General features: G+C 37.6%; 1 protein-coding gene across 1 annotated transcript in view; it reads left to right on the plus strand.

Annotated features, from left to right (window-relative positions):
* The first annotated feature begins 14700 nt into the window (after positions 1-14700).
* The window catches only part of LOC118745535 (cuticle protein 7), a 13253-nt gene continuing 9720 nt past the window's right edge, over positions 14701-18233 (plus strand). Inside the window, exon 1 of the mRNA XM_036479023.1 lies at positions 14701-15018. Within this exon, the coding sequence (XP_036334916.1) occupies positions 15004-15018 (15 nt within the window). The 5' untranslated portion in view covers positions 14701-15003. The remainder of the gene's footprint in view (positions 15019-18233) is intronic.

The raw sequence follows: 18233 nt of genomic DNA on the forward strand, positions 1-18233 counted from the left end.
GGGAAAGTCAGCAGTCATTTCTTCCGTCGAACTTTCCGCTTCAACGTTCGCAGCCATACTATCGACCTCAGGGTCTATCTGCCGCGCACCGTGATGCCTTTCTTTCGCTTCGTCTTCCTTTTCTTCGTTTTTAGTATTGATTTGTTTTTAGTTGTAGTCATCTTGGTCGTTCGACCACCTGCTCGACTTGGTAAGCGCAGTGGTCAAAACTAAGAGTATGGATGGAAAGTACGAACAAGACAGTCTGTTTCTAAATAAAATTTGACAATGGATGACGGAATTTCGTTCCAAACTATGTAGTACCTAAAACTAGGTTTCAATTACTTAAACCCAGCTTTCGTTGCATCTTTTGTATTTCTACTTTTCTTTTCCGTTCTAGAACTCTACCCACTTCTTTGGAGGATGGCGAAAACTTTGGAAAAAACGAACGTTGGTATAATTTTAGCTTTCTGGAGAAACGCACACAATCGGTTGATGTTTTGGCTGCAAATGCGGGGTCACAAAATATTCGCGAAAATTCGACGGGATATTTTTAGAGCAGAAAATAAAATTTTCATTAGTTTTTAAGTGTTAAATTAATATTAAGTGTTAATGAAATTTATTAGTAAACTGCATTAACAATAAGGCCTGATTCGTTTCTGTGTTAACGGAAAGATATGAAGTGGATACATCTTTAAAATTTTCATCAAAAAGATTTCAAATGAAAACCGCATCAAAAATTATATGCTTAAACTTTAACTTTGGCTTTAAAATCTTCCCACACTTTGACCAGCTACTCCCATCGCTATCAAGTCCCTTGAAATTTATTTTTAACATTTGAAATATTTTAATTCCAAGTAAATAACTACATGCTTATGTATGTATAAATGTATTTATGTGCAAACATCTTTTTTCAATCACTCATGATTGCAACACTCACCTTGTACGTATGTATGTGTATATGAGCAAGTTGCATGTTGCATGCCACAAGCATTTGCGAATACACATAATCTATTTGCCTATATTTGTCGCCGTGATGGCCACTCATTCATTGACTATGGTAGACATGAAAGCATGTAGCGTCAAATTTGCAACATAAATACATCTATACATACATAAATAGCCAGCGGCGATCACCTGGCAACTTCAGGTTGTACGCGAAAATGACGTTGGATCATAGAGTTGCCGTTATTATACAGGCTTCTTATTCTAACTCAATGAAGAGGAAACAAGGTGCTGTTTACAATTTTGTTGCTGCAAAGGCCACTCCTTTTAAATTTTCAGTGACAAATTAGGAAATTTAGAGCCTTCATGTTTTCAATTGAAATTAATATAATTTATTATTTCTTTCGGCCGCTGTGCGCGCTTCCACTCCGCAGCACCCGGGTTCAAACCCTGGTCAAAGCAACATCGCAAAAAATATAGAAAAAAGGTTTTTTCTTAACAGCGGTCGTCCGTCGGCAGGCAATGGCAAACCTCCGAGTGTATTCCTGCCATGAAAAACAGATTCTCATAAAAATACAGTCGCCGTTCGGAGTCGGCGTAAAACTGTAGGTCCCTCCGCTTTGTGTGACAATATCAAGGCGCACGCCACAAGTCGGAGGAGGATCTCGGCCAAACGCTAACATATGTGTAAGCGCCAATCTAGTATTATTATTATTTATTATTTCTTTTTAAATGAGGCACTCTATAAATTGCATTGGAACTGGGTGGAATTTTTTTCTTGAATATAAAAAAACATTGCAATGAAACTTTTTCAATTAAACCACAAATAAAGAAGTGACCCCTTATGACCCATCGGTCGTCAAGGTTTAAATTTTTTTTTTTGCAATAATGTGGGAAATCGAATTCCAACTAATAAAAAGATTATGCTTTCTTACATGCACCCAAAAAAAAAACTTCTCTTAATTGAAGAAAAACAGCAATCAAAATGATGAAAAATGGGATCGAAACAGCACTAAAGAAGTTTTATCCTCTTTTCATTTCTCATTCCAAAGAAAAGTTACGCGTTCGGGAGAATTTTTTACTCATTTATAAGAATTTTCGACCTTAAAGTAAGGAAAGTTTTTCTTTGATCCAGAGATGGATTTTTGGTTCAATGTGAGTTTGCTCTGGTCTTGAAACCTTCCATAAGTCGCCTAACTTTCTTATAAAATTTTACTGGCATTGTTTTTGTCGGCCAACGTTTTTAACTCATTGAACTGTCGTATTTCCACACTCGATATCAGTAGTTCTTGTGGGGTAGCAGAAATCCAAGTACTACCTTGACGGCGGTACTTAGTGAACGGGAAATATGGTTCCACTCAGGGGCGCACCCAGGAATATATTTTAGGGGGGGTTTTATATTTCTAAAGATATATAACCGGAAAATACTGAAAATTTGCTTCATATAATACCCTCTTTAATATACATTTATGCAAGTTTTATGTACAGTATGTAATAAATAAATAAACGTTTTAAAATTCATAAACTGCACTTTATTTACATAAGATTAACAGAACTCAAATACTTTTAACCGACTTTAAAAAAAGGGGAGGTTATCAATTCGCCGGAATACGTAACTTTGGACCACGTGAACCGATTTCAATAATAATTTTTTTGTAGAAAGATGGTACCTCAAGGTTCGTCCCGTAATTTGGTTTAGAGATCCGATGATTGGATCATGAAGAAATTAACGGTACCCCTAAATTTGAATATAAGAATTGAAGTCCGTTGTGTTTTCCTTAAAAACTACTTGTTTAATAAAAAGTGCTATAAACTCAAGATGCGCTCAACTTTCAAAAGTACCTAAGAAAAAATTTTAAATAAGACTCAGTAAAAATAAATTTATTGATTCCATGAATTTTTGCACTTTTATGTTCCTTTTTCGATTTCTGGTTTCTGGCTTTCGATAGAGATGGTGATTTTTCACGATTTCTATTTTTTTTTTTTAATATTTCGAATACCGAAAAAATTAACTGAACTCTCAAGAAAAACGAAAAGTTCATATGAAACGACGGAAAATTTCTTAAATCAGTTTGCAGCTCTCAAGAAAAAAAATGCTCGTATATTTATTCCCTCATGAAAATTTACAGCAAAAGCAAAGCGCTTTTTCAAGCAACAGAAATTATAATAAATATTTCTTATAATTTCCTTGAGAGCTGGATTCTTAGCTTTAAGATACAGTTTGTATTTGAGGTTATTAGCTTTAGGGGGGGTTTGAACCCCAAAACACACCCCTTGTGTGCGCTAATGGTTCCACTGCTCGCATATGTCGGCTTGTTGAAGAGTGTTCTGTGATAAAAGGTATGAGAGTAGAGTAGCGAATGCATCGGTCGTCTGCTGTAAATGCAGTTTTCCGACGTTCACTTTTCTTTTCAATGCTTTTTTCTGCACACAGGCGTCTGCGTATCTTTGCTGCAACAAGATAGTAGTCAGTTCGTGTGGATGTTTGGCCTGCGTAGTAAACGTACGTTTAAAACCAAGGAATGAAACCGATTCAAAATAACGTTCCGGTTTGGGTTTCGGTTTTGCCAAGTGTTTCGGTTTTGGTTTCGTTCTTCAAAATTTATTTCGGTTTTGGTCTCGGTTTCGTTCCGGTTTCGGTTTTTCACAGAAATTTTGTTGATATTATTTAAATCACAATGTCTTAAAGGTTGAGGAAAGAAAATTGAAAATTACAGTTCACTGATAATATCAACACTAGGTTCTTTCCCTAAAAATCCGGACCGGATTTGGTAATTAGAGAATAAGAGAAACATTTTTTTTTTCAAAAACGGAACAAAGTCCAGAAGTACGGGAACGCAAAAACCACATTTCGCGCCCACAAGTCGAGAAACAGCTGATTCACGTTGTTCTTGTTTTTTTCACTTATACCATGTTCTGACCGACATCGGAAACATGTTTTCGTTGCTTAAACTGGTTTTCGACCTAAAACTTGTGTTTTCGTCCATGTAAAATCTGTCAAATGAAAACCAGTTTTCGCTGAAAACTACACAGATACACAGCAACAACGTCATCACCAGATTCACTTAAATGTTTCCTTTTTGCTGTAAAACTAAAGGTGTATAAAAACTAAAATATAATTGTTATTTTCGTCATATATTTACTACATAATAATGAAACCCCTTCATTCTGTGTCCTTTACAACTATACACCTGAAAATGAAAATCAAAATGACTTCTTCCAAATAACCGATGCCAGATCGGAGATTTAATTTATTAGGCACCATTTTAGTAGCTTTTTGCGAAAAGTTACCTTGACATACTTATTTACTACTTAACAAGAATTTTAGCAAAATATTGCTGATTTTGGTTAAATAAATCATCTATTTCAAAGAAATTTTGATTTATTATTTTTGTAAATTTCTGGAAACCGATTGAAACCTGTGATTGAAATGGTTTCGGTATCGTTCCTTTTCAGGTTAAGATAACGGTTACGGTTTCGGTTTCGGTTTTGAAAAACGAAACGGTTTTAAACGGTTACGGTTTCGGTTTGGGTTTCGGTTTCATTCCTTGTTTAAAACACGGAAATCGCGCCTTCCGTCTATCACAACAAGATCTATTTTGGTTATCGATTTTCGATCTGGAGACAACCAAGAAGTTGTATGGATATTTTTATTCTAGAACCTAGCCTCCGACGTTCCCCCGCCTGACTATGATATTTTTTCCATGGCTACCCTACACGTGCGCATCTTCAACAAGTTAAGCGAAAAAAAAATATTTCACAGATTTCCCAATGAAATCACGGCTAATAAATTAAAGTGCCAAAAAGTGAAGCTCTGCAAAAACAAAAAAGAATCAAAGAAAATTTGCATTGGAAACTAATATGTACGAAGCAGCGCATATGAGACATTAGGTAATTCACTTACAACAAATGAAGGCACTAATGGGTTTAAAAATGACTGTTAAACGAAGCTCACGTGTACTATGAGGATGAGAAGTCATGTACTTAAGACCTACATATGTATGTATGTACATATGTAAGTTTGAATGCACAATCGCCGCTGCACAGTAAGTGATATTCTGTTAATATGTAACTAAGCGCATAGCCGAAGTCAAAGTTAGCATTTAAAAGAAGCTCCCACTTTGTCTCGCAGCAAAGCTGAGCGACTATAATTGTCTGCAAAGTCGGCTATGGTTGGCATCCAACAATGCCAGTGCCGCGTGCAACAGGTTTCTGTTTAGATTTCATGCATACTTTGTTGCTGTTTTTTGTATTTTATTGTAAATCTTCTACCACTACGCTAGTTTTTTCTCAAGCCGGCACTAGCGGCTGTCAAGTTTTGAGGAGTGTTACTGATCCGCAGCGGAGCTTAAGAAGGTATAAGTGTAGCTGCAGTGCTTTCAATGTTCCCAACCAAGCTACACTTGCCACCACAACAAGGCACAGCTCGGTTTGGCTCAATGCTGCGCGCCACTGCATACATATGTACATATTTACTAAATACATATGTAGTTAAGTTCACCGCCGCTTAACTTTGTACCTAACCAGTCGTATCGCAAATTCTGATTTCAAATTCATTTTGACCTTTTTGCACTGTGCTGCCATTTTAGCCAATTGCTTTTAAATAAATGAAGCTCATTGCATTGATTATTGTCGGTATAGCTGTGCTATAAATACAAAGAGACATAGTACATATGTATATATACACGTACATTCATTTGTATATATGTATGTTTTGTTTTATTCAAATAAATTCGTATTTTGTATCTTCTTCATACCCGCAGCTCGCATATCGCATATCGGAACGTTACTTGTAGCGCCTTCGTGATGGATTTTATTGGTGCAACAGGGCAACAACAACAATCAATAGCAATAACCATAACAAAATATGTTGTCTTAATTTTTCCTCGCTCTTATGCAGTGGCAACGTCGTTACGCCGACTTAACTGTACTTTTAGTGTCGTCGCAGTAATTTCTTGTAGTATAACGGTTACTTCGTTTGATTTTGTGTTTTTTTTTTATATCCAGCGCATATTGACAAAATATTTTCAAACTAAAGTTTTCTTAAATCTCTTTCGGTTGACTCCCCCAGTTTGCTATATCATTTACTTATATAACTTGTGTATAAATTAAATAAATTGGCAGGTGGCAACCCTCTTTAAAGTCCTTAAAATCTAAAATCTTCGTAAATTTCTTTTATTATGATACATTTTTTAGTTAATTGATTAATTAAATTGAATTAGATTTTTTAACTATGTGGAAACTCTTCTAAATTAAGTCCTTTACAAACCAATTGATGCCAATCTTTTGATAGTTCATTCAATTTATTAAATAATTTGTATTTAATTTTTTTAGCAAATGTTCAAACTTAAGATTTTTGTATATTCTTTCGTTTGACACACATACAATTGGAAAAAAACGGCGCTGATCTGGTGACCTAGTCAAAAAAGGCTTTAACGTAATTCTCATATACGATATATAGATAATTGACCCTACTCACAATCTGAACAAATTTAAAACCAACAAGTAAGAAAGTCTAAGTTCGGATGGAGCCGAACATTAAATACTCGGCGCAAGTATTAAATATATTTCCTTTTTGGTTGTTGTTGTTTCCGACAGGGTGGGTGTATGATGTATTATGGAACGAATTTCCGTCATCCCTTGTCAAATTCGGTTTGGAGACAAACCGGTTTCGGCGTTGTGCCATCTTCAGTGTCATTTTTCGTTTTTGACACATATACATCATATTAAATATATGTTTTTTCACCTTTCCGAAAGCTACTGCTAGATGGTAAGCCGGGGTGTATCAATTTTGAATAAATTAGCGTCCTTAAATTTCGAAATATTGCAGTTTCAAGCATTTCTGAAATTTACCGTTATATGAAAAGCGGGAAGCACAATAAGTTTACCGAGTTTGGTAAAAACTGGTAGAACGGTTACCGAGATACATATATGTGTGGGCGGTGCCACGCCCATTTTCCAAAATTTTATGATAAGCGTATTTCCTGATAAAGAATTGTTGCAAGCATCAATTTTGAATAAATTTGCTTTGATATTTACTGATTTATCGAAGATTTTGTATTTCTCTAAATTACCGTTATATGGGATGTGGGCGTGGTTATTGTCCAATTTTTTAAATTTTCGGCCATTTAGTATGCTATACCAAGGCCAACCACTGTGCCAAGTTTGGAAGAAATTGGTGCATCGGTTACCAAGATATACACATGTAACCAGAAGTGGGCGTGGCTACGCCAATTTTCCAAAAATTTATAATCTTATTTTTCGTCTGAGAATTATTGTAAATATCAATTTTGAGTGAGTTATCTTCAGTAGTTACTAAAATATCGCAGTTTTCGTATTTCTGGAAATTACCGTTATATGGGAAGTGGGCGCGGTTACAGTCCGATTTCGCCGATTTTCAATACCAACCTACCTTGGATTAATGGAAACCTACATACCAAATTTCGTTGAGATATCTCAATTTTTGCTCGAGTTATCGTGTACATGGACGGACGGACGGACGGACTGACAGACGGACAGACAGACAGACGTGGCTTAATCGACTTCTCTATTCGTTCTGAGAATTTATGTTACAAACAACCGTTATGTGAACAAAATTAATATACCCTCGTGCACAAGTGCGCTCGGGTATAAAAATCGAATCGCAACAAACGAAAATGAATTTTAAAGGCGAAGAGTAGCACTAAATGAGGCCCTAAGTAGAAATGAGTAAAAAACGTGATTTTTATAACATAACCTGAAATATCGTCAAAAATCGTGTTTTTGGCACTTTGAGGTTAGGATATCAAAGCTCTGACGTGCTGGCCGAGGCCATATATGGTTTCAGCACCCAAAAACCTACAAGAAAAGGTGTGTTTCCCTCATGTGGTAAAATTTTGTTGAATTGTGTTATTCTAATTTATAGCACCGATCCTATTCAACTGCAGACTGGCTTTCTCTGTCTTCTTCGCTCCCGTGGCTATTAATCTTGAATTCTGAAAAGCTCGAGAAAGCTTTTCGCAGCCCGCAAAAATTTCTATACTCCTGTATCCTGAGCTTAGTTAAGTTTTTCACATTTGCTTTTATTAAAGATTTTCTTTTTGACGTGATGGCTTCTGGCTCATCGACAATTTTTAGAAATAGGCAAAAACCGTACCATTTATAGATTCTTGCGCCGGGTATAAAAAGTGCAGATTTGCCTAAACGTAGACATCTTTACTTGTTTTTGTTTTTTATTCATTTATCAATTCACATTGTTGTCATCTTGTGTGCAAGCCAATTTATTTGCATGTTAAGCAGCCATGCAACATATGTAAGTACCTAAGTTGGAAATTGCTATTTATTATTGTTTACATTATTATATTATTATTTCTTGTATTTGCACAAACAATGCATACCTGGGTATTACTATTGCATCTTCATTGATTGTTATAGTTGTCGACAGCGTTTACTTGCTATCTTGGCTTTTGTTGGTTGGTTTTGGCGCTTTGATTTTTGCATTCTATAGCTAGAGCTAGGGAGCTCACCCTTTCCTTTTTTCCGTCGATTCAACATTAGATTATTCTTTGACTTTTATGCTGTGTTGTATTGGTCACCTAAGCAACAGCATCAGCTTGGCTTGAAATTATTGTGAAATCACTTTGTTGGCCATAAAACGCAATAAATTTTGCTTAAATTTATTTAGCGCATACACACACAAAACGACGAATTACCGTTGCGGCACTTATTCACTCGTTAAATTGGCGGTTGGATGTTCAAGCATATGCAACTACGTACTAGGTATGTATCTATGTATGTATGTAGGTATGTGTAGAATACCTGCAACAGCTATTTTGTTTTGAAGTTTTTAATTTATGAATGATTTTTACGATTACATAACTACTACTAAGAATAAATGAGCATAACACTCCCCTGTGACTTCGTTATACGGGTACGTAAAAGAGTTTCCTTTTAAGTATAATTTATTTATTTGTTAATTTTATTTCAATGAATACAGTTAACTGATTTACTATATTTATTATCGAAAAGTTGTCGTACATTTTAAAATAGAATTTTTAATCACATATAATAATTTCTGAATCAGGTATTCTGCAAAAGAGACGGAGAAGGAGTGGCCTAATAGTTCGTCTATCCAAGTAAATAATTTAACAGTTGAACTGTTTAGATGCGACAAGTGAATACTAATTAAATTAACTTATTTGTTTACAGGAAAATTATTTTTACAGCTCTTTGTCAGCGATTTTGATCGAGTCTATAAAGCACAACAATCGTTTCTCTTTGTGCCAACTTTCTTCTCTAACTGGTCTTTGCGTCGCAGAGGAAGCCTCCTTCATCCTCGGCTGCCACCAGCAGGCATCGCAGGGAATACTTTCAAGGGTCGTAAATCTTTTTTCTCTCAAACACTCCAAGGGCTGTCTTGTCAGATTTTCTGATAGTACATATTGTCAATAGTGATGTGAGAACCGTCACTGCACTGACTCTTTGTGTGAAGAATGAATTTATCAGGTCTAAAGCCGCACAGATAAGGACCAATCAGTTCATTGTCCTTGGGATGAAGGTTTTTTAAAAATACCATCGAAAGGACCTCATAGCCGGTACTTAAATGGATGATTCCGCGATAGTTAGCGCGAAGGGAATTGCAGTCGTCGTGCATGTTTTCATGTAACCTAATTCTGTATAAGAGCTGATGCATTGACCTTATCAACTCCTCGCCAACGTAAATGAATAGCTCAGCTCGCAGGCCCTCAGCCCCATCAGCTTTGTTTATTTTCTGGTCAAAAATTGCAATTCATACCTCGTCATAGTCAGGCCATGGGCCATCGTTTCCACTAGCATCAACTAGCAGTTTGGGTTAATCGTCAGTGCTGTCACAATTTAGTATGAAGAAAAAGTGTAGTTCGCCCTTGTCTTGAAATCTTGCGTAACTTTCTAAATAAAATGTTCGTAGCTCCTCGCATACATATCCCTTCGCCCTTTCGGCCCTATATCGGTCACACATATCTCCCATTGTGCTCGATGCCAGCGGGGCACTGTAGGCGTCATCTTTTTTAACTTTAGAGGCTTCGCTGAAATCCGACTACTTCTTCGACGGTGGCACGTAATAATCGGAAAATTTGGTCAACTACTGTTGTTGTTGTGGCGGCACTTCTAACCCCCGCCTTGATCGGTTTGTCTATTGATCATTGATCATTGTCGTCAAGCTCAACCAACGGTAGGCCCAGAAAAGGAGCAGTTTCCAAGTAGTTGGAGCTGAGGGAGAGCGGTGTTAGCTCTGTGAGTTTGAGCTGACATGTGAAGATGTGGTTGGCGCCATTAGAGTAGTCTCCACATGCCGGAAACTCATTGGGGATATCGAGGTCGAGTCTGGACAAGTAGCTGTCGAGGAAGCTACAGTACCCTGACCATAATTGAGCCAGAGCTACGTGAGTTTCTCGTGGCTTTCGAAGCTCTGTGTCTGTGAGAGGTGGTAATTGGGCTCCGATCACGCTATTCATGGGTCGAGAGTCATGCCAGGTGGTCACCGACTCTCTATGAATGCTGTTGATTACCCTTCGGTGTGTGGTCGTGTCCAAAGAATGTTCGAAGTGGGCTATGTTTCAAAAGATATTCTCTAAAGTGTCTGGGCGAGGGCTTTTCCTCGAGCAAGGGCCTATTAGGGTGATCACGTCTATGGCGCTCCCAAAAAAAAACTGTTTCCTGAGCATTTTACTATGCTCTCTTACAGGGAAAATTTTGGGCCTCGAAATGGAGATGGTGCTCGGGCGACATCAGAAGGCATCCTGTCGATGTCCGGAGTGCGGCATTTCTGACAAGTTTGTAGCTTTCTCAACTGCATGCAACTAGACCGAGGCGAGCAAAGAGAGGCAGCATAGCTCAGTACTGCTCGCATATTTTGGCTTGTTGAAGAGTGCTCATTAAGGGCAGCTGAGGGGTAATGAGAGTCATGTTGGATGAACATTTTTTGTTTCACAGAGGCGGGTGCGTATCTTGGCTTACGGCAACTAGAGAATAACTCCTCCCAAGGTGCTCCCAATAAATAACTTGTAATAGGGCCGAAACTTGCGCTAATGCTTCATTCGCCTGTTTTCGCATCTCTCTCTCTATCTCTCTCTCTCTCTCTCTCTCTTCTCTCTCTCATATCAGGCTGAATGCACCCACAAAAATTCAAGCTCATTACACCTTGTAACGGAGTTCAGCCTCAACTTACATATATACATATATTCCGGGACTATTTTTGAAGAGGTGAGAGTGGTTTCCTAGGCATTTAGAGAAGCTTGTCTGTCACTGCTGATCCTGATTTTATGTCCACTTCACCTTTCGGGAATTATCCAGTCTGCCACTTTCAGTATTGCAAAGACTTCCGATTGAAAGACCGTTGCCATTGCACCCAAAGTAGTAAAGCATCTGAACTTGCCGCCCACATGCTATCCAGCTCCATTTATAGTCTTTAGGAGTGTATCTGGATATCTCCATTACTCGCTGGTAGGATATCTAAAGACGTATTTTTTCCAAAGGAGACAACAGGCATTCGTTTGTCACTAGATGCCAAAAAAAGGCTATTGCTTTGACAATCTTCTTAACAAATCTCTGTGCCCGGTACTCCGATCGTCGTGCCACAATCCAAAAGAATGCAGCCGATATATTGTTTTAATTGCCCCAAGGCATTAAGAGCCGGTGTATCTTTGTACACATGCTCCTTTGTAGCCTGTTTAGGACAGAAACCATGGTTCTTACCATGATTCTGCGCCAATATACTACAGCAGAGTATGTGAAGATTGGTCTGACTAAAACTTTCTATATCCAGAATACCATAGTCGGTCTCAGACCCTTGGTGTCACGAAAGATTCTCCGACACTATCCGAACACTTTCAGCACTCTATTTACCTTCAGATCTCAATTCAATCTTATTTAGGATTTTCTGTGTGTTTACACAAACTATCCTGAGGGACTTACCTGATGACGGTACATAAACAATATGCGTGTTAGCTTGGATGCGAATGAAGTCTTGCTTTTCCGTTAATAGGGAGTCCACTACCAAACACAACAAGAGAGGTGAGAGCACCCTGTCCTGAAGGCATCCTTTCACAACCTCTGCCGTGGTACAAAGGCTAGAGTCAAAGCCTGCGTTGTCAAACGCACCCTCTCTATCAGCAAAGACTCCCATTGTGATCGCATCTACTTCCAGCCCCAGCTCGATGTTTGTAATAAGTCGTTAACACTTTGAAAAATTAGCCACTTTATCAAAGTCCGCATAGCAACTAAATTTTCATTCAATCGAAATTATAGTAAATGCAAAATATGTTTCAATTAAATGTGAGAAATTGGAAAAAATAAGTCATTGGCAAAGAGTCAATGGTTAACTTCAAAACAAAGATATGCAAAAAAAATAAAAAATCGAAAAGGGCTAGGCAAGCATTGACGTTGCAATGCGGCACACCGCAATCAGACAACGCGGCAACAGCTGGGAACCCTTCAAGTAGGTTCACGGAAGAATAACCTGCACCAACAAAAAGAGGGGGAAAAACGACAATAAAAAGCAAAAAAAAAGAAGTGCCTAATAAAAACTTGCAATAGAAATCAGACGCTGCCGTGATAGACGCGCTCACTGCTCGATTAGTTAGCCGAAATGCTTGCGCGCCGACGCTTCAAGTGCCAAAATGTGGGTGGTTGCCAGTGTTGCCACACATCTGCTGTTCCTACCCAAACTGGTAAGTTTTTTTCCATTTAGATTCCGCGACAATAACAGTAATACGATCAGCATGAAAAGTGTCGATCTTCGGGGTAATTTGGTGGTTTTCAAAGCATTCCTGGTGGATGACGAGTTATCCTTCTAAAACCCTACAAAGTCAGAATCCCTTAAGGGCACTGCTGTGAAGCGATAATAACTATGGTTGACGAAAGGTCGCAAGTATGGTATACCGAAGGTTCGAAGATGGACGACGGGAGTACTGGTGCAGAGGTACTTGGACGAAGATTCCAGAGAAGTCTGCGCTTCTGCGGTTCATCTAAAGGATACACTGCAGCGCTATTTAGGGGCTGGGAAGAATTTCATATTGCTACCCACAAAGAGATTCATAAGTTCTACCAGGTGAACTCCGAAAGACTCCTTGAACTTAACCCAGAGAGTCTTTGAACTCGTACTGGCGTCCTGACAGGACACTGCAAGTTTGTTTTTATTGGACTAGCTCTTTTAGTTTTACTCAAGGTACATTGAACAGGTAGTATCAGTAGAGGAGCTGATTTGATTTATTTTCAAATTATTTGGTCTCGAAAATGTCAAATATTTTTAATTTTTTCTCAAAAAAATTCTGAATTGTTAAAATCCATTTGCATGTGAAACCTTTTTCCATACAAAACAAGCGATTGAATAGCAGCTTTTGGAACGTTCGCCCAACTCAGCAGCACAACCGCTGATTACTGCCTCTTGTAAAAGATGGATCAATGCTTCGAGAAGCAAACAAATTTACTAGGAAAGAAAGTTGCATCAATTTTTATTTTTTCCAATTTCAATTTTTTATTTTTTATAATTTTTTGTTTTTCACATGGCACGCTTTATTTTAGAAGAAAAAATTCAGAACAGTTTTTGACACTTTCGATACCAGAAGCAACAACAAAATACACGCAAATGTTGTTTTTGCTCTACTGATACTACCTGTTTAATGTGCCTTGGTTTTACTAAATTTTATGCTATCTATATTTTTAATAAGCTTGACATTGAAAAAAAATAAAACCTTCAAAAATGTTTTGGTAGGTTTTCGTTGGTTTTGGTAGGAATTTTTGGTAGTTAAAAAGATTTGCCCGTGGCAACACTAGTGGGTGTGCAGGCACAGGGCGATACTGCGCGGCGAGTCTGGCAATTCGCCTTGCTGTAACCCATGCGGCAACTATTCCGGTGTGACAGCGTTGGTGGCGTTGTCGACGGGGCAATACAACCGCTAACCAACTGACATCGCGCCCCAGAGCAGGCTTACATGACTTTGCTTAAATTCGTTTACGTCACTGTGCCGTCGTCGTCGTCGTTGTTGCTGCCGTTGTTCTTCTAGCCATTGGTTGGTGTTGCTGCTGTTGTTGTTGACGGTGTGGCATGTTGCATGCGCACAATTTGCCTAAATCGATTGTGCGATTTCCCAGCTTCTCAAGTTTCGTTTTTTCCACTTCGAGTCTTTCTTTGTTTGGTCTTCTCCAAAGTTTTATTTTGTGCTGGTTGAGTGTTTTGCTGGACCCTTAGCCGCTCCTTAAAAAAAAAAACAATGAACAAACAAACCTGAAACTTGCTTTGCCTGTGGCAGCGACTGCGCGACGCTCTTCCAATTATTTAACGCTTTTCCGAAAGCTGCCGCATTAAATTAGCGCATTGTTAGTATTGGACAATTTAACTGTGCCGCTCGCTGACTAACCCAACTTTATTGCTGTATTCTTTGTACGAGTTACCATATGTATGTATTATTATTTTATTTCAATTTTATCGTTGCAGTTAGTGCCAGTGCGCCGATGCACCGGTTGGTGTCCTCAACTGCCAGCAGTGATCGTGGAGAGCTAGCTTGAGCTTGAGTCGTTGCAATTTAAAGATGCTGGATGCTACATAGCCAAGTAATGCCTCTGCTGCTGTTGTTGTTGTTGTTGTTGCTGTTGCTATTGCCATTGTCATTGCTATTGTTGTTATAACCACTTGTTTTTTTTTTTTTGGTGCATAGCGCCATGTGCTTCAAGCATTCTTGTTGCATTGATATGTTCGCCCGCCGCTGCTGCTGCCACTTGTCTTCACTTCCCCCGCTTTGCTCAAGTGTTGACATTAGTTGCGGCACTTGCATATAAAAGTCAAGAATCATTTGCCTCGCTTCACAGTCTTTAAATTTCAAGCGCAGCATCGGTTTGCCAATTTGATTTCGGCTTGATTTTGTCTATAAAAGTTCGTTGGTTTGTGGTTTTTCGCTTTGATATTTCTTTTTTAATTTTGCTTTGTATTCGGTTGCGTGTGATAATACTCACGTCTTGGCTGAAGTGGTTTCTTTGCCTATTGAACGCGTCTTGAGCGCGTTTTATTAACGGATTTGGACAGGACTCGCGTGTGTACGAAGGATATCGAGAAGTAGTGGCAGGATGTTGATGTTAAAGGTGTGATTAAAATAAGTATTTTTTTTTAAGAAAAATTATTTGAATTCAAGCTGCTTAAATATGTATGAATAAACCTAAAGACTTTAAAGAGAAGTGCCATATAATATTTATGTGAATTTTAGTGCGAATATGTTGGAAAAATATTAAAAATTAAGAACTGCAATTCTTTTCTGGTTTGAATCAATACGAGTTTTGAAAAGTCAAAGTTTCCACATCGTAATAAAAAAACATCGTTAATGAGTTAAGCTCTGCGAGATTTAAAAGCTCATGGAATGAAATCATGTAGTTATACGAATAATATAGTTTGCAGATAATTTACCTGCGTAATTAAGGACTTTATTGGTTGATGTTTAACACAAATTGCAAATGCGCCTATTGCTTAAAATTCTACTACTGTGAATACTCTCGTAGTCAATGGCAGGAATTGTAGTAGTGATTCACCTCGATATTTCTCTGTAGTACTACCTAAGACTAGGTTCCTAGCATTCGCATCGCAGCCGACAACAATAATTTGTCTGGAGTTATGTCCTTGGTCTTGACCTTCACCAGTGATGTGTATGCTGCACGGAAATCAAAGCAAAGGAATGCATTTATACGTTCTTGAAGTATAATTTGTAGTTCTTTACGTTTAGTACAATGACTGTCTTTTTCTTGAACCAGATCTCTTGCATTAAGCTAATATCTATGTCCCCCCCCGCTGAGGAGAACAGCTAAATTATTTGTAATGCATTTCGAGTGCTGCAGATTAATTTGGTCAATTTTAATTCTTCGTGTCAGGGTCAGCAGAAAGCTTCACACCCAGGAGAAGCTCGCCATCTCCATCAACCCCAGATCTTCGTTTATGGGGATAACCTTACCAAGGAATAACCGCCTTCTAGCCTTACGGATACTGAAGCGGATCCGGTAGTGCGCCTTCGCTAAGGCATCCAAAGATTCCGCACATATGTCTAGCTAAATGGGTTTATTTGAGAGCCTTTTGACTTCTTCAAGCAGGTTTATCCTTCTTCTGGCTGGCGCCGTCAGGCGTACTTGCAACGTCTTATCTGACTGCGGGAAAGTGAGGAGCTATTATTTCTCTAACTGCTTTATGTCTTCCTCTTAAAGTCCACTAGCGTGCTGCTGGTGTTGGTTTTTTTTCTTGGTTTTGTTCCATATGTAATGATTACACGAGTAATCCGGAAAGGGTTCGTCGCACATCCGCAGAGTCGGGATGCGTGGAGAAGGCACTGCTTACGGCTGATCTTGCCCGGGCATCGGAGTGGTCATAAAAGGGTCAAATGAAACTGTGTAATAATTTTTAGTAAGAAGTAGAAGAAGAAGTAGAAGTAATGTTACTCATACGCCATATCGTACATGGCCATCCTGGTACATATTCCTTCAAGGCGCATGAGTAACGTTTTACATATTGAAATTTTCATTTTTTCATTCGCAATGCAAATTTAAAATGAAAATGTCTTAAGAAAATTACCTGATCTAGAAAAAAAGGTATACAGATCCGTAATCTACGACTCCATTTAAGTTTACGTGTCTCGGCAGTTTTTGTGTAATTTTAGCGTGCCTGCATTATAATAAGAAGTCTCATTTCAGCCTTGCGTTGAATCCACCCACAATTCTTTTATTTCTAAGTACTTCTCGCGTTTTTCGCAGAGTTAAATTATGGAAATCAGTAAAGGACGAAGGATATACCATTATGTCCAGCTGATTAAGTCAAGAGACATTTTGACTATCTTGCTTTTTTTGCTTACTGTTGATATTTTTTTTTCTAAAAGGCTTTGTATGAAAATTCAACCAACTTTAACAACTGCACCAAATTGCAAAAATTTTAAAATTCTTAATCAATAATTTTTAGAAAAATTGTGTGTATGCAGTTTTTTATCTTATTAGATTAAAGTGCAAATTTCAAGACGGTTGAAAATCGCGTTGATTTTTAATATTGTTTTTTTTTTTGCATTTGTGCATTTGTGCATTTTTTTCCATAAAGAGAAAACTTAATGAACTTAATGAGCTTCAAAACTGCATACCCAAAATTTATATAAACAACGATTTATGTGGCGATGGTTAGGTAAAGTGCTAAACTTTTATACCAAAAATATAAACATTAAATAAACAAAAGAAAAAAAGCCAAAACTAGTCAAAATGTCACTTCACTTAATCAGCTGACCACAAGTGTGAGTAGTGCCTTATTTGTATGTTGTAAATATAAAAATTATTCCTACGAATTGATAACTTTCTCCTTTTTTTGAAGTCGGGTGTTTCTCCGAAAAGATATTATTCTTGTAACCAGAAGCCAAATTTATCAATAAATACAATAATCATTTCTTTTGCTTTTATATATATGTACGCACATTGATCTACCTAATTAACATCTAAAAAATTAAACAACAGTTATACCGCCACTATTGATTTTATGGAATAGTATGAATTTCTTCACATGGTATTAAGACGAAGCAAAGAATAAGTTAAGATTAAATTAAGACATTTTTATGCGAAATACAATTTATTAATTAATTTGGTTAATTTAGTTTTTCTCTCCGACATTAAGATTGTTTTTAAAAGGACTTGAAAGTTTCAAATATATGATTAATTCAAAAACTTATATACAAAATTTAGTGTAATGTATGTAGAATAAAAATATGGGTACCAAATAAAAGATAAAATTTTGTAGAATTGAAAAATATTGAATTTTATCCTTGGGTATCCTTGCGGACTTTCAGTTATTATTGTTGAGAAAATTATAGTTTAAGTATTATATCCCAGGGATGATAAATGCGTTTCTTAATATTGTACCAATTGGCAAATAAAATGTACCAAATCAGCCGAAAAAATACCAACAAATATATATGTCTATACATAAATTAGGTAGAGTTCTCTATTTGTCTAGCAACAAAATTCCTGTGAAAGAGTGAAATATCAACTGTTCTCTCACAAGAGAAAAATATCCCGTATGGTATGCGAACAGAAAGTTTGCAGAAACTTTCAAGCTTGCCTAACAGCTGATAGAATTTTTGTTTTCATTCAAAAGTGTAAAAAGAAAAAAATTCTCCATTAACCTAAAGTTCAGGCCTTCGGATCACTGTGGCGTTTTCCAATGCACGGAACACTTGAAAATTGCTCAAGGTCTGGGTGCTCCACTGACCTCATGCGGTATACTTCAGGACAGATGGGCGATAAGTCAGCTCAGCGTGCGCTGGGCAAAAGCCTTGGAGAGCAAGGTG

This window comes from Rhagoletis pomonella, unplaced genomic scaffold (genome assembly GCF_013731165.1).
Source record: "Rhagoletis pomonella isolate Grant_MI unplaced genomic scaffold, Rhpom_1.0 Rhpom_scaffold_00001, whole genome shotgun sequence".
Classification (NCBI taxonomy): domain Eukaryota; kingdom Metazoa; phylum Arthropoda; class Insecta; order Diptera; family Tephritidae; genus Rhagoletis; species Rhagoletis pomonella.